Source organism: Micromonas pusilla (assembly GCF_000151265.4).
Source record: "Micromonas pusilla CCMP1545 genomic scaffold MICPUCscaffold_15, whole genome shotgun sequence".
In the NCBI taxonomy this organism is placed as follows: Eukaryota; Viridiplantae; Chlorophyta; class Mamiellophyceae; order Mamiellales; family Mamiellaceae; genus Micromonas; species Micromonas pusilla.
In genome coordinates, this window is record NW_003315896.1 from 107,902 (window position 1) to 130,455 (window position 22,554).

A 22,554-nucleotide genomic window follows, 5' to 3' on the forward strand; every position below is an offset into this window, starting at 1 on the left:
CACAGCGCGACGCGCCTCGGCGGGGCGGCGCGTCGCTCATCTGACGGCGTCGAGTCGCGCGATGGCGACGACGCGCGCGCCGTCCATCGCGCTTCCACGCGCGATGGCGTCGCGCGGCGTCGCGCGGCCGCCGCGCGTCCCTCTCCGGACCGCGTTTTTCGACGACGCGCGCGCGCGGGAAACGAAAGTAAGCCCACGCGGACGCGGACGACGAGCGGTCGCGGTCGTCGTCGTCTCGCCGCGCGCCGCCGCCGACCGCGCGTCCGACGCGCCGCCGCCGCCGCCTTCGCCCATTCCGCCGCGCTCGAGCCCGCTGCGGAGTCCGCTCCCGGTGATCGAGGTCAGCGCGGGCGGCGGCGAGACTCGACGGTGGGGACGCGCGCTGGACGGCACCGACGGCTTTATCGATCTGCCGCCGCACGCGTCGTCGTCGTCCAACGCGGACGCCGTCGACGACGACGCCGACGACGGCGGCGGCGGCGGCGGCGGCTTCAAGTGGGACCCGCGCGAGTCCCCGCGTCTGCGCGCGATGTTCCTCCCCGCGGGGTACCCGGACACGGTCTCGAGCGACTACGCGCGATGGCTCCGGTGGCATCTCTTCAGCAACTTTTTCAGGCGCGTTCGCGTTCGCGTTCGGTTCCGTGCGGACGTTTTTCACCCACCGTTCGGTTTCAACATTTGATCGCGTGGGTCCCTTTCAACTGACCGATGCAAAATGCGCTGTCATCGATCAGAAACGTTCTCGAGGTGCTCACGTCGCAGTCTCTCCTCGTCGCGCTCGGGATGGGCTCCACCCCCGGCGCGCTCCCGCTTGCCGCCGCGACGAAGTGGGTCCTGAAAGACGGCGTCGGCTCTTTCGCGACGTTGCTGTCCGGCGTCGTCGGCGCGCAGCGATACGACGAAGACCCGAAGCGGTGGTGCGTTCTACGAGTACGGCTGCGATAGATAGTCCATGTCGGGATACCTTCGCTTCGCGCGAACGTTATTCGCCCACCCCTCGGGTTCAACGTTTGATCGCGAGCCCTTTCAACTGACCGACGAACGAACGAAAATACTCGCAGGTGGGCGGCGACGAACGCGCTCTTGGACTTTGGGTTCTGCCTCGAGCTGCTCACGCCCGCGCTCCCGGATCTGGTGCGTTCTATACAAACGTTTTTCACCCATCGCTCGGTTTCAACACTTGATCGCGTGGGTCCCTTTCAACTGACCGGTGAACTGTTTTTGTATGGAACGACACTCAGTTCCTCCCGCTCGCCGCCAGCGCGACGTTCGTGCGAGCGGGCGCGCTGACCGGGCGCACGTCGCTCGTCAACGGGACGTTCATGCAGCACTTCGGGAGGAATCAAAACGCGGGGGACATACGCGCGAAGCTCGAGGTGCAGGTGCGTTCTATACAATTTATTTTCACCCATCGTTCGGTTTCAACATTTGATCGCTCCCCCTTTCAACTGACCGATGAACTGTTTTTGTATGGAATGGCCCTCAGGGAAAGTGGCTCGCTTTGTGCGCGTTGCCGACTGGGATTTTCATCTTCCGCGGCGTCAGCGGCGCGTTCGAGCCGTTGCCACCGGAAACGCTCGAAACGATGACGTTACTCGATCACCTCACGCGGAGCCTCCCCGTGATCAGCGCGTACGGCGCGGTCGTCGGCGGGCACTCGTTCTTATCCTGGAAAGCCGCGAGCGTGTTGCGCGTCGACGTGTTGAATCGGTTTCGCTTGTTGAAAGCCGCGAGGGAGTTCGTGGACGGCGGCGAGGAGCGCGTGTCGTCAGGCGCGTTCTATACACTGGTCCCCATACGACCCCGTTGGCGTGGTGAACGCCGATCCTTAAGGACTTTCTCACCCGGCGCATCTCTCCGCCCACCCCCCGCTTTCAATTCCGACACACCTCGACGCCTTTCAACTCCGCTTCTGACGCCTATGAACTCCACCCCGACGTCGCTTTGTATGGAACGGCCCTCAGTGGAGGACGCGGGGAAAGTCGAGGGGGTGTACCGCGCGAGAGTGGGCCCGAGAACGCCGACGCTGGGGGCGAGTTTACCACAGGCGGTGAAGGATTGGGAGGAGCTCGCGTCGATCGTTCGCGTCGCCGGCGACGACTGTCGGTTCGTCGTGGGTTGGGACCGCGTTCGGGGAGGTGCGCGTTCTATACACTGGTCCCCATACGACCGCGTTCGCGTGGTGAACGCCGATCCTTAAGGACTTTTGCCGTCGTCTTTCTCCGCCCAGGGTCCCTCGCTTTCAATCCCCGCCCTAGGCGCCTTTCAACTCCACCTGACGCCTTTCAACTCCACCCCGACGTTCGCTCGTATAGTCCCCGCGGCGTTGATCGACGCGGGGGCGAAGCCGATGGACATCATCGAGGGCGCGCTCGCGAGCGCGCACCTCGCGGCGGCGTTATGTGTGTCGGACGATAATAGTGTCGGACGATCGTCGGAGAATGACAGTGTGTCCGACAGGCGCGCGGCGACGGCGGCGGCGGCGGCGTTCGCGGAGGCGCGCGTCGACGCGTTCGCGCGCGCGTTGGAAGAGAAGAAGTGGCGGACGGATTTCGTGCAGATGGGGACGGCGCCGCGGTACCGTCTGAGAGGACGCGTCGCGGTGGACGCCGACGCGGATGACGTCGCGGCGGTGAACGAGATCGAGCTGCTCGTCGAGTGAGTACGTACTGTAGTCGGTTGAGGGTTGAATTAAATCGTGTTGATTGATTGATGATGAGAGTTGAACTCAATATTCATCGACGTCACCGCCGTGCTCGCCCGCCGTCCCCCCGTCCACGCCCCCGTCCTTCCTCTATCTCGCGGTCTATCCTATCCTCGCCGTCGCCGTCGCCCTCGCCGTCGCCGTCGCCGTCGCTCTCGCGCCGCCGCCGCCGCCGCCCGCCCCCCCCCCCGTCTCTCTCCCTCTCCCTCTCCCGCCGCGGCGGCAACTTCCTCAGCACGTACAACACCAACCCCGACGGTATGATCTCGCACGACGCGTAATACGCGCAGTTCCTCGCCGGGTGCCCCAACACGTCCAACCCGTCTCTGCTCGGATCGATCTCGCTCGCGATGACCAACCCCGCGCGCGCGATGAACGCGAACGTGCAGACGACGGTGACGCATCCGACTTCGCGGAGTTTCCGGCTCCGCCCGCGGCTCTCGATTGGAAACCGTCTGAGGGCCGTTCCATACGAGCGATCGTCGGGGTGGAGTTCATAGGCGTCAGAAGCGGAGTTGAAAGGCGTCGAGGGCGGGGATCGAAAGCGAGGGGTGGGCGCAGAGATGCGCCGGGAAAAGTCCTTAAGGATCGGCGTTCACCACGCCGACGCGGTCGTATGGGGACCAGTGTGAGAAAGAACGCGCCTGAGCATTCGAAACAGTCGTCCTCCGTACGTCGCGAATCCGATCGCGGCGAGGACGGACAGCGACGCGAGGACGGACAGCGACGCGACGCGGAACGTCCCGCGGTGCGACGGTTCGTATCCCGCCGCGATCCAAAGCGCCGTCTGCGTGACGTACGCCGCGACGTTGACGGCGACGAACGTCGGCTTGAGCGCCGCGACGGGCCGCGACCGCGCTTGGTTGTAAATCTCAGGGTCGAGGGTCCACGCGAAGCGAGCGACGTCGGGGTGGAGTTGAAAGGCGTCAGATGGAGTTGAAAGGCAACATCGCGGTGTGTTGTCGGGATCGAAACCGTTGGGTGGTGCGCGGAGAGATGCGCCGGGCGAAGAAACTCCTCAAGGAACGGCGTGCACCGCGCCGACGCGGTCGTAATCTGGGACCGGCGTAAACGTGAACGCACCTCAGCCCAAAACAGCACCAACAGCGCGTACGTGCTGAAGAAGAGGAGCCCGGGGAGATCTAGCAGGACGTGCTCGATGACGCGCGGCCGCACCGCGTCCAGGCGTCGTCGCAGCGGGAACACGACGGCGCGAACGAGCGCGCAGGACGCGTTGAGGAGGTGGAAGACCTTCTGGGTCGTGAGGCCGATCTCGGGGACTCTCGCGTGGATGCGCGCGAGCTGCGCGAGCGCGACGAGCGCGATGATGGCGTACGCGCCGCCGAGGGCGTCGAACACCGCGTCCTGCGCGCGCGGGAGGAGGAGGAGGAGGAGGAGGAGGCGCGCGCGCGGACATGCGGGGACAGGGGAGGCGTCAGCGCAGCGTCGAGAAGCGTTCGATTCATTTTATTGATTGTGCGCTTCGACGACGCGACGACGACGAGGTCGCGGTCGCGACGAGGCGCGCACCTGAACGCGCGGGTTGTCCCACCATCCCTCGCGCCCGAGGGAATCGCCGGAGGACATCGCGGAGAAGAACCGAGCTCGCGGCGACGCCGCGCCGATCGCCGCGGAGTGACGCGACGCGTCGTGCTGCGACGCGCGTTCTGCCGCGCGACTCTTCGCGCGCTTACGTCGAGGCGGGCGGACTGGCTGGGAGGCGTGCCCGACTAAAGTTGCGTTTTTCACCCACCTCTCGGTTTCAATATTTGATGCCGCCACCTTTCAACTGGCCGATGAACATAAGTTGGCCCTCAACGCTGTGCTGATCGTTGTTGGAATCGTCCTGGAATCGTCGACCACTTTGAACGCGTCACGAAACCGCCGGGGCACTCGCGGCCGCGCCACGCGACGCGCGCCTCGCCTTAACCCCCCCGCGCGCCCTCCGCGACCGCGCCCGCGACGTTCACAGACCGCGGCGTCGCGTCGGACTCCGCGGCGGGACCGATACTCTCCTCGGGACGCGCCCTCCCGTTCGTCCCCCGGAGCCGGACGTCGTCGGATCGATCGACTCGCATTAGGTGCGTTCTATACACTGGTCCCCATACGACCGCGTTCGCGTTGTGAACGCCGATCCTTAAGGACTTTGCCCGGCGCATCTCTCCGCCCACCCCTCGCTTTCAATCCCCGCCCTCAACGCCTTTCAACTCCAACTGACGCCTTTGAACTCCACCCCGACATTCGCTTGTATAGAACGACCCTTAGTCGTTCGATCCCGCCGTCCTCGGATCCTCGGCCCTCCTCCTCCCTCCCGCGCGATGGTGCGACGATTCGACGACCCCGCGGACGAGCACGACTTCTACGAGAACCTGTTCCTCTCCGAGAAGATCGTGGACGGGCACGTGAAGCTCTCGCTGCCGACGCTCAGCGCGGACGACAACGCGAGCGACGAGGAGGACAAGTGGGCGGCGTGGGAACGCGCGAATCACGAGCGGCACGAGCGCGTCCGCGGCGGCGGCGGCAAAAACTCACGTTCGTCGACGCGACAGAAGAAAGACGACGAGCGCCGCGCACACGATCGGCGGCCCGCGAGCCCGGCGCGCAGAGGCCGTGCGCTGAGAGACCCGACGTACGCGAAGCTCCTGGATCGTAGAGACGAAAACGCCGCGCGCATGGAAGCGGCGAAGCGACGGATGGGCGGATCCGGGAGGCACGCGTTCGGGGAGGCGGAGAGGCGGCTGTCTCCGTCGCCCGCGAAGAGCAGAAGCGGCGGGAGAAGAAATCGCACGAAGTCGCCGCTCTCGTCCACCTCCGGGGGATCGCGGCTGACGTTTCGCGGCGCCGGCGAGGATTCCGAGGATTACGATTCCGACTCCGACTCCGACTCCGACGGCGGCGGCGGCGGCGGGGGGATCGTGCGCTCCGCGCTCGGGAAACAGCTCCTCGAGACGCGTCGATGGAGCGCGCAGAGGGCGCGGTCGGCGAGCCCCGGCGTCGCGCAAAGAGGGGGCCCGCGCGGGCGCGCGTCGTCCGTCCCGCCGCCGAGACGGCCGGGGTCGGCGCGACCGGGGTCGGCGTTGGCTTTCGCATCCGCCGCGTCGCCGCCGCCCGCGCCCGCGCCCGTCGACGACGACCCGGTGTGCTTCGGGAGGCACCACACGTTCGAGGGCGAGGCCGCGCGCGCGCGACGCGAGGCTGAGGAGGCGGCGGCGGCGGCGAAGAAGAAGATGGGAAAGAAGGCGCCCCCCTCGCGTCCCGGGTCGCCGTTTAAGGCGCGTTCTGATTCGCACTGGTCTCCGTACGACCGCGTCGGCGTGGTGAACGCCGATCCTTAAGGACTTTCTCTCCCGGCGTTCGTATCTCTCCGTCCAGGGTCCCTCGCTCTCACTCTCGACACACCTCGACGCCTTTCAACTCCGCTTCTGACGCCTTTCAACTCCACCCCGACGTCGCTTTGAATGGATCCTCGACCCTAAGAACCGCCCGAGAGTCACGACGGAGTTCCACCCGCCGTGCCTGCACACCGCGACGCGCACCTTGGAACGCGAGACGAACAAAAAGGCGATGGAGCTCGCGTGGCGGCGGCAAGAACTCACCGAGGAAGTCGTGCACACGACCGTCGGGCGCCTCGCGGGGGGAGAGCCCGGTCTGACGAGGCACTGGGACGATCCGCCGAGAGCCGCGGCGGAGCAGGCGGCGATGGCGGCGAAAATCGCTGCCGAGCGCGACGGCGGCGCGTGGAGCCAAGCCGCCGCGCGCGCGGCGGCGCGGCGCGCCGCGGCCGCCGCCGCCGCCGTCGTGAAGGGTCGCTCCCCGGGGAAGGTGAAGACCGCGCGGGAGGAAGGGCTCGAGGCTGGGCGAGCGGCGTTGGCGGACGCCCGGTCGCGGAGTAAGGCGCGTTCACTCTTACACTGGTTCCCACACGACGGCGTTCGCGTGGTGCACGCCGATGCTTAAGGACTTTGCCCCCCGGCGGCGTCTCTCTCCGCCCAGGGTCCCTCGCTTTCAATCCCGACACACCTCGACGCCTTTCAACTCCGCTTCTGACGCCTTTGAACTCCACCCCGACGTCGCTTTGAATGGACCCTCGACCCTAAGTCGCGAGGGCGGAGCCGGAGCCGGTCGAGGAGTCGCGGGCGGTCGGAGACGGGCGTCGTGCGTCACGCGCTCGGGATGGCGCTCGACGACGCGCGCAGCGACGCGGCGTCCGGCGGCGACGACACCTTCGACGACGATTTGTCGGACGACGACGATGAGGTGTCGGACACGTCAGCAGACGCGTCTGACGACGAATACGGCGATTTCGAACGCGAGCTCGACAGGGAAGACTTTCTTCCGCGGTCCGCGGGCGCGGTCGGGTACGTCGCGCCGCCGCGGCACCGCGTCTGGTCCAAGGTCACGGACGACCATGAAAACGACGCCCGGTCGCCGTCCGGCGCGCGGTTCCTGAAGAGCGGCAAGGGCGGCGCGGGGATGAGCCGAGGACGGTCGGTCGCGCGCGTCGAGTCGACGGTGGACCCCGGACACGCCGCGCGTCTTCGAAGGTCGCTCGACGCCGCCGCGGGCCCGGCGTACGCCGCTCTTCACGCCGGGCAGGCGCGAGCGGCGGCGAGGGTGGGGCACGCGCGCGCGGCGGCGAGGGCGCGGTTGCGAGAGCAAGCGGACCGCGGCGGCGGCGGCGGCGGCGTGAGCGTCGTCCGCGCGCTCGGCGACCAGCTCGCGCGGACGCGCGAGTACCTCGGCGCCGCGCCTTCGCGCGTCGGCGGCGGCGGCGGCGGGCCCGGACCGGGCGCGCGGCCGTCGAGCGCGCGGCCGAGCGCGGCGCCGAGCTCGCGTCATGTGTCTCAACCCTCCGCGACGCGCCGCCCCGCGCGGCCGTCGAGCGCGGGACCGCGGCCGGATTTCACGCTCGCGTTTAACGCGGCGACGCCGAAGAACATGGTCATCGGCGCCGATCATCACGGTGGTCACGCCTACACGCCCGGGTTCGTGACCCCCGCACCGCGCGTCGGCGCCGGGTACGGCACCGTCGAGGACGTCCAGCGCGCGCGCAGGCGCGAGCACGCCGCAGAGGAGGCGGCGCGGTTGGAAGCCGCGCTCGCGGAGAATGACGCGGAGCGAGAGGCGCTGACGACGGCGGTCAAGGCGGCGAAGGCGAAGGCGACGGCGGCGCACCGCGCGGCGGCGCGCGGCGCGTCGGCGTCGCCGGCGGCGCGCGCGAGAGCGGCGACGGCGTTGGGAACGGCGTCGCCGTACCGCGCGTCGCATTCGCCGGATCGCGTCGCGGGACTCGGCCGCGGGGCGCGCGCCGACGCGACGTCGCCGGAGGGGAAGCGCGGGATGCAACTCGTGCGGGAGAGCTTGGGGAGCGTCCTACGAGGCGGCGGGTCCCCGGCGCGTCGGTACTGACGATTAAACGACATGATCAATACAACAACACGATACTCTGTAATAAAAACCAACGGGTGTCCGCGGGTGTCGGACCCCCTTCTTCGTGCGCCGGACGAAACACATCAATCACGCGCCCTCTTTTCTGAGGTCCTTACACGCCATCGCGACTTGTAACATTTGCGTCTTGGCGCCGAGACGCATCGCTTTGAACTGCTCGAGCTTCTCCTTATCCTCCGCGCTCTGCAGCTCCCCTTTCGCGATCATCGTCTCGCAGTCCCTCTCGAACTCCTCGTCCTGCCGCGACATGTTCCCGATGAAGTCGTCCACGTTGGCGATGAACTCGTCGAGCGACATCACGGGCGCGTCGTTCTCCATCACCTTTTCGCGAATGGCGTTTTTGAGTATCGTCGCGTTTTCGTCATCCGCGCCGGGCCCCGGGGGTTTCATCAGCTGCACGAGCTGGTCGACGAGCATGAGCGCGGGTGGGACGGGCTGGCTCGCTTGGAACGCCTCGAGGAGGTAGTTCGCGAGGCCCTGTGCGAGGAGGAGAAGGAGGAGGAGGAGGAGGAGGAGGAGGAGGAGGGTTTAGGTACGATGGATAGATTCGACTTCGAGGATCGATCGAGATGATAAAACTAACAACGGATCGAACTGATGTCCGCGCGCGAGAGATGCGAGAGAAGCGGCGCGCGCGATGCCGTCCATCGTTCCGAAGAGAAACCGACAGCGCGTCCCGCGATGGAACGCGAGGCACCGCGCGAAGGATCCTTCGCGGGACGCGCGCGAAGCCGGTCGCGACCGACCGCGACGCGAATCGCGTCGAATCGCCATCAGCCATCATCGCACCTGCAGCGACGCGACGATCTCCGGCTTGTCGTTCCGCGACTGCGCTTGTTCCAACGTCGCGAACGCAGCCTTCAGGACGCCCTCCGTGAGCCCGCCGCCTTCGACGAGCGCCTTCACTTTCGCCTCCACCTGCTCCGCGTCCGCGCTGTCGAGGAGGCGGTAGAAGGCGTTGAAGTCCTCGGGAGAGACGTCGGGGGGGACCGCCGCGGCGTCGTTCACGACGTCTCGGATCTCGTCGTCGCCGACGCGCGGGACGAGGGACGTCGCTCGCTTCTTCGCGGGCGCGGCGCGTCGAACGTCGAGGCGCGTCGGAAGAAGCCTCGCGCGCAAAGAGGACGCGCGCGGGGTCGCGGCCGCCGCGAGGACGGGGAGAAGGAGAGACGTCGTCGCCATTCGTGCGAGCGTCGGGGATGTGATCGACGCGAATGTCATGTCTCGCAGGGTTTGTTTTCGCAGAACTGAGGTGCGCTTTTTTTAACAAAAGTTTTTCACCCATCCATCGGTTTCAACATTTGATCGCGTTCCCTTTCAACTGACCGGTAAGTTGTTATTTTTGTATGGAATGTAGTGATTGAGGAACGAATCGCGCGCTTCGCGCGGCGCCCCTCCGGCCGTCGTCGTCGTCGTCACGGCTTGCTGTAAAACCCTTTCGCCTCCGCGGCGTCTAGTAAATTCCGCCGCTTCGCCGCTCTCGCCTTGGTCGCGTCAGACTCCGCGTTGTTCACGAGCACGAGCCACTCCTCCTCCTCGGTCTCCGCCTGATGAGGGTAATTCCAAACAAAGCGACGTCGGGGCGGAGTCGAAAGGCGTCAGAAGCGGAGTTGAAACGCATCGAGGTCGAGCGTTGAAACCGAGGGACCCTGGGCGGAGAGATACGCAACGCGCGCGGGAAAAGAAATAAACGCCTTGATAAGGAACGGCGTGCACCGCGCGTGCGCGGTCGTAATATACGGGACCAGCCACTCTGCGATACCGAAACGGAACGCGCCTTCGTCAGCGCCGCGACGAGCTTCTCGCGGCCCTTCTCCGGCAACGAAGCGATCCACGCTTCCATCGCGGACTCGAGCTTCGCGTCCACGTCAGCTGATGTGGATGGTGCTGACTCAGCAGACGCGGCGGGCGCGCTGGGCGCGGCGCCGCCGCCCTGCGTCGCCTTCCACGCGTCGATCCACCGCTGCGCCTCTTCCATGTTCAGCTCGAACGCGGCCTCCGCCTCGGGCGCGGGCGCGTCCGCCTCCGCCGCGGCGGGCGCCGCCTGCGTCGCTTTCCAGCTGTCGATCCATCTCTGCGCTTCCTCCATGTTCAGCTCGAAGAGGTCGTCGGTCGCGGTCGCGGTCGCGGTCGACGACGACGCCTCCGCGGGCGTCGCCTTCGCCGCGGGCGGGCGCGCGGCCTCGTGCGCCGCCCTCGCCGCCGCCTCGGCCGCGGCGTCGTTCTCGTCGTAGAAGCGAAACGTGACGCTCCCGTCCGCGCCCTGCTCTTCGAAGTGTCCCATCCCGCGCGCGAGGACGGCGCGCGAGGACGACGATGCCGATGATAATCGCGTCCGTCCCGCGCTTTTCGACGATCCGCGGATCGACGGCGCGGCGGCGCGGCGGGGGACGACCGCGCGGCGGACGCCCGCCGCGGGCGCGGAGACGCGCGTGACGCTCGCGATCGTGAATGCCATGGCGCGAGATGAGGGTCGGCTCGCCGGCGCGGGGGCCGAATGCGCGCGCCCGATGGCAGATCGATCTTCCTCCCCCTGCTACCTGCAGTGAGTTGGCACACCGACCGGGCACTTTTGAAGTCGCGCTCGCGGTCGTCGTCTCTCCGTTTCCGACGAAAGGAGTGATGCCTGCCGTTCGCGGTGCGTCCCCAGACGCGAGCGCGCGGCCACGCGAGCGCGCCCTTCAACGCTCCGCCGCCCGCGGCGTTCGACGCGCCGCGAACGCAGCCCGCATGGCGCGACGCTGAGCGTCGAGCGACGACCTCGGACCGCCGCTCGCGCGTCGCCGACCGACGGCGAGGATCGAGTAGAGAGCGAGGGCGCCGCGAGAGCGAGATCTCGCGCGACTGGATCGATCGATGTTCCACGGCCCCGAGCCGGCGGCGTCGCCGGCGTCGCCGTCGATGCTCCGCGGCCCGGAGGCGCCCTCCTCGCCCGCGGCCGCGGACCGCGGCGTCGCGTCGGCGGCGCCGGCGCTCCCGCCGCCGAGAGGCGCCGCCGCCGCCGTCGCCGCCGCGACGCCCCCGAGCGGCGCGTTCGGCGGCGTCGGCGACCTCGACGCCCTCGACGCCCTCGACGACGACGACGACGACCCGGGCACTCCCGCGCGCGCGGCCGCGACCGCGCCGCCGCCGCCGCCGCCGCCGTCCTCCGCGACGGCGGGCGGCGGCATCGCCGCGCGCGCGCGTCTCTCCGCGTCGTCCTCCGCGATCGCGCCGACGCGCGCGTCCATCGTCGACGCGCTCGCGCCGACGGAGCTGTCGCTGTCGTCGCGTTGGCGCCGTCGCGGATGCGGCGGCGGCGCTTCCGCGTCGTCGCCGTCGCCGTCGCCGTCGCCGTCCGCGCGACCGGGCGTCGTCGTCGGGCGCGGGCTCGTCAACCTCGGGAACTCGTGCTTCCTGAACGCGATTCTCCAGGCGCTGACGCACACGACGCCGCTGTTGGAGTTGTGCCGCGTCGGCGCGCACGGACGGTCGTGCGCGCTCAGGCGCGTTCTCCTCACGCCGGTTCCCGTACGACCGCGTCGGCGCGGTGAACGCCGTTCCTTAGGGACTTTCTCGCCCGGCGTCTCTCTCCGCCCAGGGTCCCTCGCGTTGTTCAATCCCCGCCCGCGTTGCCTTTCAACTCCGCTTCTGACGCCTTTGAACTCCACCCCGACGTCGCCGCACGGAACGGAACGGCTCCAGGACGGCGGGGCGGAAGTGCGCGTTTTGCGTCATCGAGCGGCACGTCGCGGAGGCGGCTAATGCGGCGGCGGAGTCGTCGGAGGAGGATGAAGTGCACCGTATACACGGCGGCGGTTGCAGTAGGACCCAGGTAAGTAACGTATCAGGGTGGGGCGTTACTTCGAACAACACCTGGACCGGCGGATACGGGCACGCGTACGGGTACGGCGGCGGGTGGAACGCGAACGGGCGCGGGTGGAACGCGACGTCGACGTCGACGTCGACGCACGCCGCCGCCGCCGCCGCGCCGGTGTCCCCGCGAGAGGTCTTCGGGAACCTCCACCTCCTCGCGCGGCACTTCACGCGCGGCCGGCAAGAAGACGCGCACGAGCTCTTGCGTCTGTGCCTGGAGAGCATGGACGAGAGTTGCCTCCTCAACGCGGGGCGCGCGGTCCACGGCGGCTCGGGGTCGGGGTCGGGGTCGGGGTCGACGCACTCGACGCGCCCGTCGCCGCACGCGGCGTGCGGCCCGCGGCGATCGAAGCCGCCGACGGTCGTGGAGCGCATCTTTCAGGGCGCGTTCCGGAACCAGGTCAAGTGCGGCGCGTGCGGCGCGAAGAGTAACGCGTACGATCCTTTCCTCGACGTGTCTCTGGAGCTCCCGAGGAGGGTCCACCGCGTGCGAGACGCGCTCGAGCTGTTCACGAAGGAGGAGACGCTGGAGGGCGAGAACGCGTACAAGTGCGAGGCGTGCGACGCGCTGCGGCCGGCGACGAAGCGGCTCACGATTCACGAGGCGCCCGCGGTGCTCGTGATACACCTGAAGCGGTTCGACCTCTTCGGCGGGAAAATCTCGCGACCGGTGGCGTTCGACGACGTCGTGGAGCTCTCCGGGCACATGTCCGATACCGCGGTGGAGTCGCGCGGGCCGCGGTACCGTCTGTACGCGATGGTCGTCCACGCTGGGAGCAGCGTCGGGTGCGGGCACTACTACGCGTACGCGCGCGCGAGCGGCGGCGGCGGCGGCGGCGGCGGCGCGGCGGCGGAGGAAGACTCGTTTTACGGGACCCGATCCTCCGGCGACGACTGGTACCTGTTCGACGACGCCGTGGTTCGACCCGTGAGCGCGCGCGAGGTGTTCGACGACGAGGCGTACGTCTTGTTTTACGAGCGCGACGCGAGCGAGTCGCTGCCGCCGCACGCGATCGCGCCGTTATCCGAATGGGAAGGCGGCGAGGAGGAGGCGACCGAGCCGGCGGCGGCGGCGGCGGCGGCGGCGGCTGCGCCGGAGCCGGCGGCGCCGCCGTCGCCGCCGCGGGTACCCACCCGCGCGACGCCCGCGGAGGCGAGCCTCGGTCGCAGAAAACGCGCGACGGCGTCTCCCGCGCCCGCGCCCGCGCCCGCGCCCGCGAACGCGACCGGGTGGAGGCTCACGGGATACGAGAGCGAAGAGGGAGAAGAGCGCGAGGAGGAGGAGGAGGAGGAGGAGGAGGGCGGCGAAAGTATGCCCTCGGTCAACCCGCGCGCGAAATCGCTCGACGGCGGCGGCGGCGTGAAGCGAGGGGCCGACGGCGACGCCGTCGCCGACGGGTGGGCGACGACCTACCCCGCGAAGCGCCGCGCGCGCATCGGGTGCATGGGGAACTTCGCGCCGGTTCGGATCGCGAAGCGGTTCCAGCGGAAGAACAAGACGGCTCCGGCGGCGGCGGCGGCGGCGGCGGGAGCGGCGTCGGGGGGGGGCGACGACGACGACGACGACGACGACGACGACGGCGCGCGGGCGTGAACGACGATAGACGAATAGCGCGAACGAACGCTTCGACGACGCGAGGCGACGATCGATCGATTGATTTTTTGTAACGAGCACGACGAGACGGTTACAGCACGCCGCGGGGGGGCGGGGCTCGGTTCGAGCGAGATTCCCTGCACTCTCGGCGAACGAAAGGAATGATCCATTTTTTCAAGTCTCGTCAGCGTTCGTCGGCGGGGTGGCGGCTGGCGTGTGTCTTCACACGTCGGACGCGCGAGCGGTCGCGGCGTGAAGCGCATCGCGCGACCTCGCGGTCGTCGCCCTCGCGTCCGTCTTCCACCCGCGTATCTTCCCTCCGCGCGCGTCGTTCGTCGCGTCTCGCGTCTCGCGCGCGTCGACGACCGAACGCCAGCCGCGTCTTGGCCGAGAAAAGACTCTAAAAACAGCGACAATAATTGTTCGCGGCAACGCGTCTTAGGGAGAGATAGAGACAGAGAAGCGCGGGATGTCGTCCGGGACGGACCTTCCGACGTTGACCGAGGGCGTCCCCGCGCTGAACATCCCCCCGCGCCCGGACTCCCCGGGGAGCGGCGGGAGCGGGACGCCGCCGAGCGGCGGCAAGCACGCCGGGCAGATGCTGACGAGCAGCGGCGCCGCCGCCGGGTCCGCGTCCGACGTGACCTGGGCGTCGACGAACAACCTCACGGAGCTCGTCGCGCCGCCCTCGGGCGCGTCCATCTTCGGTGCGTCTTCCCGCGCGTCCCTCCGGGCCCCGCGACCCGCGACGCGACGCGACGCGACGCGCCCGGCGGCGGCGCCGGCGTCTCGGACGAGATGACCCGAATTGGCGTCGCGGTCGACGGCAACGATTAGTATCCATCTTTTCCCCGCCCGCCAGACCCCTCTCGTCCCTTCCCGCGTCCATCCCATCGCGCGCCGACTGACGACCTCCCGCGACCTCCCTCCCGCGACGAACGCAACGACGACAGACTCGGTGCCGATGGACAGCGGCAGCGAGGACGACCGAGACAGCAACCGGCCGGGGACGTACGAGTTCCTCAAATACAACCAACGGCATCTCACGTCGGAGATTTTGTTTTGCTCCTCCATGGGTAACCTGCGACGACTCAAGATGGTTCTCACGCGCGCGGGGAAGACGATCAGGGACGAGCCGTACTCTGACTACGACCGCAGGACGCCTTTACACGTCGCCGCGAGCGACGGATCCGTGATGGTCACGAACTGGCTCATAGAGCAAAAGGTGGACCTGAACCCGCTCGATCGATGGGGAATGACCCCGCTCGAGGGCGCGGTGTTCGGCGATCATCAGGACATCGTCGCGATGTTACAAAAAGCCGGGGGTCTGATCAAAGACCGCGGGACCGGGCAGTTGATCCCGTTGGAGGAGTCGCACGTCGCCGGCGCGGACGCGAGCAACAACGCCGTCCTGGTGAGACTCGCTCGCCGCTTCCCGCGCGACAAAAAAAAACGAACCTTTTCGCGCGTCGAACGCCGTGTCCCAACACCCACCACACGTTTCGCCACGTCACCGAATCTGATAACACGCTGACCAATCAATCCAATCCACCCCCGCAGACCCCGGAGCTCATGGCGTGGGAGATCCCCGACGACGAGCTCAGCGAACGTACCGAGATCGGCGCGGGCGCGTTCGGGGTCGTCATGCGCACGCGGTGGCGCGGAACGATCATCGCGATGAAGCAGCTGCATCGGCATTTACACCACGACGAGGTCGCCAAGGCGGAGTTCAGGACGGAGCTGAAGCTCATGCGTCAGTTGCATCATCCGCACATCGTGCAGTTCCTCGGGACGTCCATCGAGACGGACACCGGGCTGGTGTCGCTATGCTTCGAGTTCATGCACGCGGGGTCGTTGGACCAGCTGTTCCGCAAGTCGGAGGTCCCGCTCTCCCTCGGCGTCGCGCTCGAGATGGCCCTGGACGTCGCGCGAGGGATGAGCTACCTCCACGGTCGGAAACCCCTTCCGGTGATTCACCGCGATTTGAAGCCGGGCAACTTGATGTTGACGCGAGCGATGCGGCTCAAGATTGGCGATTTCGGTCTGTCCAAGACCCTGTCCGTGCGCAACAAGATGCCGCAGGACGTGGACACGAACTTCACGATGACGGGCGAGACCGGGTCGTACCGGTACATGGCGCCGGAGGTTTTCCGGCACGAATTTTACGGCCCCGCCGTGGACGTCTACGCCGCGTCCATGATTTTCTACCAACTCTTTTGCTTCCAGCAGCCGTTCGCGGGGTTAAATCCGGTCGACGCCGCGAAGATGGCGTCCGCGGAGGCTCTGCGCCCCACGCTCGCGCAAGGGTTGATGCCCCCGGAGCTGTCGAGGATCGTGCGGAGCATGTGGAACCCGGACGACATGGCGCGGCCGACGTTTGTGAATCTGATCGATCAGCTCGAGCCGTTGGCGACGTGGTATCAAGACGAGGAGGCGAAAAACGCGGGCGGGGGGAAGTGCTGCGTCGTGTCGTAGACGGACGCGGACGCGAGCGGGCTGCGCTCGTTACTTACATATTACGCACATATTACTTACCGAAGAGACGCTGGGGTATATTAGCCCCGGCCTGATGTTGTTGTATTACGCGCGGAGGGGAGAGGAGAGAAGAGGAGAGGGAGAGGGAGGAGGGGAGAATCAATCATTCGCCGTAATAATCAATCATTCGCCGCTCGTCGTGGATATTTTACAGACTCGTTCAATGATCGCGCGCCACCGTTCCGTCACGTTCACGTTCGCGTTCAAATTCGCGTTCAAACTCACGACGTCCCGGTCAACACCTTCATCACCGCGGCTTGAACGCCGCCGCCGCCGAGCCCCTCCGGCAGCGTCACCACGAACCGATTCTCCGCGACGCCCTCCCCCGTCGTCTCCACCGAAGCGCTCACGACGTGCGCGTCCAACGCGTTCAACGCTTTCAAGATCGAAACCAGCAGCCCCTTTCGATCCGTGCATCTCAGCGCGACGACCGCGCACTTCCCGGACTTGGTCAGCGAGCTGTCCACGACGGTCACGCACACGGAGGGCTCCACGACGCGGTCTTTCGAGTTGACGTAGGAAGCCTCCTTCGGCGTCGAATACGACCACTGCTCGATCGCCGCCTCCATCACCAGACGCTCGACCTTCTCGATCATCGTACCGCAGACGCCGCCGTCGCCGTCGACGAAGCACACGTCGTCCGCGAAGTCGTGCCCGAAGTCGTCGCTGAGCTTGATCGTGAACTTGTCGTCGGCCGACTCGTCGGCGGTTTTGACCTCTGAAGAAGCGAGCCGCGCGGACGGAGAACGCGATGGGATCGGTCAGCGACGCGGCGTTCGTGGATGACGTGGCGGTGTATGGACCGCGAATTAGGTCATAGTAGGTAGAGAATACGATACGTGGATATATGCGTGCGTGCGTGCGTCGAAATGGGTATCCGCGTAAAGCCGCCCGCGCACCCGCGGCGGCGACGAGAAATTTGGCGTCGGTGAGCGCCGCGACGACGTCGGCGCACAAGCCGGGTCTGTCGGGCGCGACGACGCGCACGACGGCGGTCTTCGCGTCCACGACGTCCACCTTGACGGACGCGTGCTCGCTCCCGAAGCTGGTGGTCGCATTGGGGTTTGAATTTGGTCGAGGAGGAGGAGGGAAGGAGGTCAGACGACGACGACGACGACGACGAGAGGGCACGTAATGATGAGAATACAAAATAACGCGAGAGCGTGTTTCCGCCAAGCCAGCCAGCCGGGTCTGGAGGTTGGCGATCGACGCGATGGACGCGTCGCCGCGGGAGCCGCCGCGGCGTCGACGCGCGAACGCGAGAGAACCGAGACGAGAGGGGTCGCGCACTCGAGCTCGAGGACGCCGAGCTCCTCGGCCTCGTCCCAGGACAGCTCCGCGCCGCGCGCGATCGTCGAGCGGCGCGGCGGGCGCGGACGCGTCGCGACGCGGACGATTTCGCGCGACGACGACGACGAGATCTGCGGACGCGTCGTCGTCGCGTTCCTTCGAGGCGCCGCGGACGCGACGACGGCGGCGCACCGCGCGACGACGCGCGCGGAGGTCATGACGGGGAGAAGAGGGACGGGGAACGGCGCGAGGCGGCGAACCGCGGCTCGACTTGTGGACGCCGCGCGCCGCGGCGCGTCGATCGCGTCCTCCTCGCCGGACGATCGATGTCCTTTTCACCTCTTTTACGCGCGAAGAGACGGCAACGCGCTCGGCACCGCGTCGACGGTTGACCGTGGCCGACCCGCGTCAAAGTTGCGGCGCCTCGGTGAAAATTCGCGCTGACACCAGATCTCCAAGTTTTCGCTTTCGATTTTCATCGCGGCGAAAATCTCTCGCGGCGAAACCGAGCGAACGCCGAAAAAGCGACCGGCGGCATCGTCCGAGGCGCATCGAAACGAGCGCCGCCCCCGCGCGCACAACGCGCCGCGCGTCCACATCAAACGCAGGTGAGCGTCCCCCGCGACTTTCCCCCGATCGCGCGCGTTCGCGATCCGCGATCGCGTCGGATCTCGCGTCGCGAGATCCGACGCGGCGGCGCGCGCGCCCCGCGCGCCGCGATTGCGCCGACCCGTGGCCCTAGCTCCAGGGTTATCCTAGGGTTAGATTATAGATGGATCGATCGCTCGCGTCGCGAGGCTGACCCCGTCGCGCCCTCCCTCCGCGCTGTTGTCCTGACTTCGTCCTTCTCCCCTCCCCCCCCGCTCGCGTCACATCGCGCGCAGGCGAAAAGTAGATGACCGACTCCACGGACGACGAGGTGCGCGCAGAAGACGCGACGCGCGAATGCGCGCGTTCGTTGGCTCGATCCGCTCGAGGCTCCAAGATTCGTTCGTTCGCACGCGCTTCGTTCGATCGTCGAGGCTCTTGAGGTTCTCATCGTCGTTTCACGTTCGCTCGCCCACCACTCCTGACCCCCCGCCCCATCCCCCCTCGCCGCATCCCCCAGGAGTACGAGTACGACGAGACCGGGTCCACGAGCGAGCAGTACAGCGACGACTACGGGAACGACCTGTCCTCCGCGAGCGACGCGAGCGAACGCGACGACGCGAGCTCGGATTCAGGCGCGTTCTATACACTAGTCCCCATACGACCCCGTTCGCGAGGTGGACGCCGATCCTTAAGGACTTTTCCCGGCGCATCTCTTCGCCCACGCCTCGCTTTCAATCCCCGCCCTCGGCGCCTTTCAACTTCAACTGACGCCTTTGAACTCCACCCCGACGTTCGCTCGTACGGAACGACCCTCAGGCGACGCGCCGGTAGGCTCTTCCTCCGCCGCGCGCCCGCCGCCGCCTCCGGCCGCCGCGCGCCCGCCGCATCAAGCGGCGTCGCCGACGCGGCTCCAAGCGACCGCGCCTCCGTACCGGCCCCCCGGCGCGCGACCGATCGCGATGTCGAGCTCGGACGAAGACGAGACGAACTCGTCGTACGCGCCGCCTCCGGCGGCGGCGCCGACGCCCCCCGCGGCGCCGACGCCCGCCGCGGCGCCCCCCGCGGCGCCGACGCCCGCCGCGGCGCCCCCCGCGGCGCCGACGCCGGTCGCCGCCGCCGCCGCCGCCTCTGGCGGGGCGGTCGTCGCGGCGTCGTCCGTCGTGCCGCCGCCGCCGGAGGAGGAGGAGCCTGCGATCGATCCCGACGATAAAGACGCGAAGATGACCGCGGACCTCCAGAAGCTGCGCGTCAACCTTCTTCGCATCGCGACGCGGTTCGGGCAGTCCCCGCGGAACACCGTCGTCGCGCAGGTCATCTACCGCCTCGAGCTCGCGGAGCAGCTCAAGAGCGGAAAGAAAGCCGCGGGCGCGGGCATGGGCCGCGGGCAGACGAGCTCGTTCGACAAAGCCGTGCTCGCCGCCGAGGCGGCGGAGCGCCGAGAAGGCGTCGACTCGGACCTCGGGTTCACGTGCACGATCCTCCTCCTCGGGAAGTCCGGCGTCGGGAAGTCCTCCACGATCAACTCGCTGCTCGGCCGCGACTCCGCGACGGCGTCCGCGTTCGACGCGGAGACCAAGTCGGTGCGCGTCATCGAGCACAAGATGCACGGCATGACGCTCCGCCTCATCGACACCCCCGGGCTGCAGCCGTCCGCGTCGGACATCCAGTACAACTCGAGGATCATGGGCGAGGCGAAGCGCTTCACGAAGAAGCACAAGCCGGACATCGTGCTGTATTTCGATCGCATGGACCAGCCCGCGCGGACGGACGCCGCGGACCTGCCGCTGCTGAAGACCATCACGTCCACGTTCGGCGCCGCGGTGTGGTTCAACGCCATCGTCGTGCTCACGCACGGCTCCTCCGCGCCGCCGGACGGTCAAAACGGGCAGCCCATCTCGTACGAGATGTATTTCGCGCAGCGGTCACACGTCGTGCAGCAGATCATCCGCCAAGCCGCGGGGGACCCGAGGTTGATGAACCCGGTGGCGCTCGCGGAGAACCATCCGATGTGCCGCACGAACCGCGAGGGCGAACGCGTCTTGCCGAACGGCCAGGTGTGGATGCCTCAGCTTTTGCTGCTGTGCTTCGCGTCGAAGATCCTCACCGAGGCGAACGCGCTGCTGAACCTTCAGGAGCAAAACGCCAAGGCTGCGAAAGCCGCGGCGCAGCAACAGAAGGTGCCGCCGCTGCCGTTTTTGCTCTCGTCGCTCATCACGTCGAGGAAGCCGCTGAAACTCGAAGGCGGCGACGACGAGGACTACGACGAGGCCGAGGACGTCATCCTCGGCGCGCCGTCGCCGTACGACGTCCCGAAGGACCAGCAGGAGGAGCTCATCCCGCCGAAGCAAGTCGCGGTGCCGGCGCCCGACCCGGCGCTCCCGCCGTCGTTCGACGGGGATAACCCGAGCCACCGCTACAGGTTCCTCGAGCCGCAGTCGCAGTGGATGGTGCGACCGATCGTGGAGGCGCACGGGTGGGACCACGAGTCCGGGATCGAGGGCTTCAGCGTCGACAAAGGGTTCGTGCTCCGCAACTCCATCCCCGGGCAGATGTCCGGGCAACTCACGAAGGATAAGAAGGACTCCAACGTCGGCTTCGAGGGGCAGATCTCTATTCCGCACACCAAGAAGCTCGTCACGACCACCGGCGTGGATATCCAGACCGTGGGCAAGCAGCTCGCGTACACCGCGCGCGGGGAGACGCGATGGAAGTTCTGCGCCGTGAACAAGATCGCGGCGGGTCTCTCCGCGTCCATCGTCGGCGGCGCGCTCGCTCTCGGGACCAAGCTCGAGAATCGATGGAAGGTGACCCCCGGCGCGAAGCTCATCGTCTCCGCCGGCGCCGTCAGCGCCAACAAAGACGTCGCGTACGGCGGCAACTGCGAAGCGCAGATCAAGCACTCGGACGACCCGTCGAACCCGAACTCGAGCACCGTGGGGATGAGTTTCATGAACTGGCGCGGGGACGTCGCGCTCGGCGGGAACGCGATGTCGTCGGTGACGCTCGGGAAGGACACGCAGCTGACGGCGAGGGCGAATCTGAACTCGCGCGGGGCGGGGCAGCTGACGCTCAGGGCGACGACGAACGAGCGGTTGCAGCTCGCGGGGCTCGGGTTGGTGCCGCTCCTGTGCGCGCTCATCGGACGCGTCAGGGGAGACTGACGTGATGAGATTGAATCGAAGGAACAAACGGGAGGAAGGGAAATGCAGTACAAACACACAACACGAAACTCACGACGTCGCGCGCGAAGCGCGACGACGCGGGGTGATCCGAGCTCTTGTAATACGAAGAGACGACGCCGCGCGGCTCGATGTACACGCTCTCTCTTTCGCGACGCGTCCGAGCGTCCGTTCGAATCCTTTCTATGGGATACAATCTCTCTACTAGCTAAGATACCTTCGTAGTAGTCTATTCTCTCCTTTTCACGCGTCGTCGACGCTGCCGCCGACGCCGACGACTTCCCCCCCCCCGCCGCGCGCGACCTCGTTCGCGCTCGCCTCTTTCGCGCGCTCCAGCTCCCTGCGGAACCGCGCCATGCTCTTCGCGGTCAAGTTCACCGTGAACGACGCGATCCGATCGCCCGCCTCCCCCGCGAAGACGTGCACCGTCGGAAGCTTACGCACTCCCATCGCGTCGCACAGCTCCGGGAGCTCCTCCATTCTCACCCTCAGGAACGTCACGTCCGGGTGCTCGTCGCGCGCCATCTTGTTGAGCTTCGGGTGTAAGCTTCGGCACCCGCCGCACCACCCCGCGAAGTACTCGACGACGACGACGCTCGAGGAGGAGGAGGAGGAGGAGGAGGAGGAGGAGGAGGAGACGCGGGAGGCGTCCGATTCCGAAGCCGATCCCCCCGCGCCCCTCCTTAAGCTTATCCCTCCGCGCGCGGCGTCCTTCAAGCGCGATAGGAAGTCCTCGTTCGACGCGACGTGATGCACGTTCGGCGGGTTCGGCTCTTTCAACCACCACGCGGTGACGCGCGAGCCGTTCGGGAGCGCCACGAGCGAGTTCGCGAGGTCCGCCGGCGCGGTGGGAATCTCGCACGGGGCGGCGGCGGCCTCGGCGCAGGGCGTCGACGGCGCGGCGTCGGCGTCGGCGACCGCCTCCTCCACCGCCGGCGACGCGATCGCGTTCGCCGCGGCGTCCTGGAAGTTTTTCTTCGCGCCCGCGCCGAAGCCGGCGCCGCGGTGGTGCGGCGCGCGACGGGGGGGGGTCGCGCCGGAGGACGCCGCGTTCGCGCGCGCTCGGCATCCGCGGCCTCCTTTCAGCGAGCGCCGCTCCGCCAGCTTCGTTTTTATCGGCGGCGCTCGCGCGGCCGCGGCGCTCGCGCGCGGCGCGAACATCGTATCCGCGACGCGAACGCTCGCGCGATCGCGATGCGAGGACCTCGCGACTCCGTGGGCGCGCCGCGTGCCGCGCGCGCGTGGAGTGATCCGCGCGTCGCGTGCTGCTGAGTCACGGTGTGCCACGTCTTTTTCTGCGTCCGGTTGCTTTCTGCCTTTGAAAATTGGCCAATCACGATTCGCCGTCGACCCGCCAT

At 67.7% G+C, this 22,554-nt stretch overlaps 12 protein-coding genes across 12 annotated transcripts; 6 read left to right on the forward strand and 6 right to left on the reverse strand.

Annotated features, from left to right (window-relative positions):
• Positions 1 to 132: 132 nt before the first annotated feature.
• Positions 133 to 2,662, forward strand: MICPUCDRAFT_48913 (uncharacterized protein; the record flags this gene model as incomplete). Its single annotated transcript, XM_003063535.1, has 5 exons — positions 133 to 615; positions 735 to 917; positions 1,262 to 1,382; positions 1,487 to 1,767; positions 2,461 to 2,662. The coding sequence occupies exons 1-5, from the start codon at positions 530 to 532 to the stop codon at positions 2,660 to 2,662; spliced, it is 873 nt and encodes a 290-aa protein (XP_003063581.1). The 5' UTR covers positions 133 to 529.
• Positions 2,663 to 2,915: 253 nt separating this feature from the next.
• MICPUCDRAFT_5811 (uncharacterized protein) lies at positions 2,916 to 4,081 on the reverse strand (the record flags this gene model as incomplete). Its single annotated transcript, XM_003063716.1, has 3 exons — positions 2,916 to 3,159; positions 3,313 to 3,575; positions 3,788 to 4,081. Coding segments are annotated over 3 exons (801 nt in total), but the record flags the coding sequence as incomplete, so codon positions are not given.
• Positions 4,082 to 4,606: 525 nt separating this feature from the next.
• Positions 4,607 to 6,481, forward strand: MICPUCDRAFT_48914 (uncharacterized protein; the record flags this gene model as incomplete). The annotated part of the gene is made up of 3 exons (XM_003063536.1): positions 4,607 to 4,785; positions 4,958 to 5,976; positions 6,182 to 6,481. Coding segments are annotated over exons 2-3 (1,254 nt in total), but the record flags the coding sequence as incomplete, so codon positions are not given.
• A 293-nt stretch (positions 6,482 to 6,774) lies between these two features.
• Positions 6,775 to 8,165, forward strand: MICPUCDRAFT_48915 (uncharacterized protein). The gene has a single exon (XM_003063537.1). The coding sequence runs from the start codon at positions 6,878 to 6,880 to the stop codon at positions 8,111 to 8,113; it is 1,236 nt and encodes a 411-aa protein (XP_003063583.1). The 5' UTR covers positions 6,775 to 6,877; the 3' UTR covers positions 8,114 to 8,165.
• A 56-nt stretch (positions 8,166 to 8,221) lies between these two features.
• On the reverse strand, positions 8,222 to 9,334 carry MICPUCDRAFT_42906 (uncharacterized protein; the record flags this gene model as incomplete). Its single annotated transcript, XM_003063717.1, has 2 exons — positions 8,222 to 8,629; positions 8,942 to 9,334. The coding sequence occupies 2 exons, from the start codon at positions 9,332 to 9,334 to the stop codon at positions 8,222 to 8,224; spliced, it is 801 nt and encodes a 266-aa protein (XP_003063763.1).
• Positions 9,335 to 9,662: 328 nt separating this feature from the next.
• On the reverse strand, positions 9,663 to 10,610 carry MICPUCDRAFT_53375 (uncharacterized protein; the record flags this gene model as incomplete). The annotated part of the gene is made up of 1 exon (XM_003063718.1): positions 9,663 to 10,610. One exon carries the CDS (start codon positions 10,608 to 10,610, stop codon positions 9,663 to 9,665), a length of 948 nt encoding a protein of 315 aa, XP_003063764.1.
• A 920-nt stretch (positions 10,611 to 11,530) lies between these two features.
• On the forward strand, positions 11,531 to 12,983 carry MICPUCDRAFT_5400 (uncharacterized protein; the record flags this gene model as incomplete). The annotated part of the gene is made up of 3 exons (XM_003063538.1): positions 11,531 to 11,662; positions 12,141 to 12,266; positions 12,360 to 12,983. Coding segments are annotated over 3 exons (882 nt in total), but the record flags the coding sequence as incomplete, so codon positions are not given.
• Positions 12,984 to 14,039: 1,056 nt separating this feature from the next.
• Positions 14,040 to 14,303, reverse strand: MICPUCDRAFT_53377 (uncharacterized protein; the record flags this gene model as incomplete). Its single annotated transcript, XM_003063719.1, has 1 exon — positions 14,040 to 14,303. The coding sequence occupies one exon, from the start codon at positions 14,301 to 14,303 to the stop codon at positions 14,040 to 14,042; it is 264 nt and encodes an 87-aa protein (XP_003063765.1).
• A 394-nt stretch (positions 14,304 to 14,697) lies between these two features.
• On the forward strand, positions 14,698 to 16,076 carry MICPUCDRAFT_36505 (uncharacterized protein; the record flags this gene model as incomplete). The annotated part of the gene is made up of 2 exons (XM_003063539.1): positions 14,698 to 14,979; positions 15,162 to 16,076. 2 exons carry the CDS (start codon positions 14,698 to 14,700, stop codon positions 16,074 to 16,076), a joined length of 1,197 nt encoding a protein of 398 aa, XP_003063585.1.
• A 158-nt stretch (positions 16,077 to 16,234) lies between these two features.
• Positions 16,235 to 17,221, reverse strand: MICPUCDRAFT_48917 (uncharacterized protein). Its single transcript, XM_003063720.1, has 2 exons — positions 17,036 to 17,221; positions 16,235 to 16,854 (listed from the first exon to the last, which is right to left on the reverse strand). Exon 2 carries the CDS (start codon positions 16,730 to 16,732, stop codon positions 16,358 to 16,360), a length of 375 nt encoding a protein of 124 aa, XP_003063766.1. The 5' UTR covers positions 16,733 to 16,854; positions 17,036 to 17,221; the 3' UTR covers positions 16,235 to 16,357.
• An 801-nt stretch (positions 17,222 to 18,022) lies between these two features.
• Positions 18,023 to 21,331, forward strand: TOC86 (chloroplast envelope protein translocase family). Its single transcript, XM_003063540.1, has 4 exons — positions 18,023 to 18,034; positions 18,311 to 18,345; positions 18,535 to 18,649; positions 18,834 to 21,331. The coding sequence occupies exons 2-4, from the start codon at positions 18,322 to 18,324 to the stop codon at positions 21,176 to 21,178; spliced, it is 2,484 nt and encodes an 827-aa protein (XP_003063586.1). The 5' UTR covers positions 18,023 to 18,034; positions 18,311 to 18,321; the 3' UTR covers positions 21,179 to 21,331.
• Positions 21,332 to 21,363: 32 nt separating this feature from the next.
• TRX_3 (uncharacterized protein) lies at positions 21,364 to 22,357 on the reverse strand (the record flags this gene model as incomplete). Its single annotated transcript, XM_003063721.1, has 1 exon — positions 21,364 to 22,357. One exon carries the CDS (start codon positions 22,355 to 22,357, stop codon positions 21,440 to 21,442), a length of 918 nt encoding a protein of 305 aa, XP_003063767.1. The 3' UTR covers positions 21,364 to 21,439.
• Between the last annotated feature and the right edge of the window lie 197 nt (positions 22,358 to 22,554).

Excerpts from the sequence above, each read along its gene's own strand:
- MICPUCDRAFT_48915 (XM_003063537.1), top strand. The coding sequence starts at position 6,878 with ATGGCGCTCGACGACGCGCGCAGCGACGCGGCGTCCGGCGGCGACGAC.
- MICPUCDRAFT_48917 (XM_003063720.1), bottom strand. The coding sequence starts at position 16,732 with ATGATCGAGAAGGTCGAGCGTCTGGTGATGGAGGCGGCGATCGAGCAG.
- TOC86 (XM_003063540.1), top strand. The coding sequence starts at position 18,322 with ATGACCGACTCCACGGACGACGAG. Across the intron at positions 18,346-18,534 it reads CCGACTCCACGGACGACGAG|GAGTACGAGTACGACGAGAC; the intron begins GTGCGCGCAGAA and ends CGCATCCCCCAG. Across the intron at positions 18,650-18,833 it reads CGACGCGAGCTCGGATTCAG|GCGACGCGCCGGTAGGCTCT; the intron begins GCGCGTTCTATA and ends AACGACCCTCAG.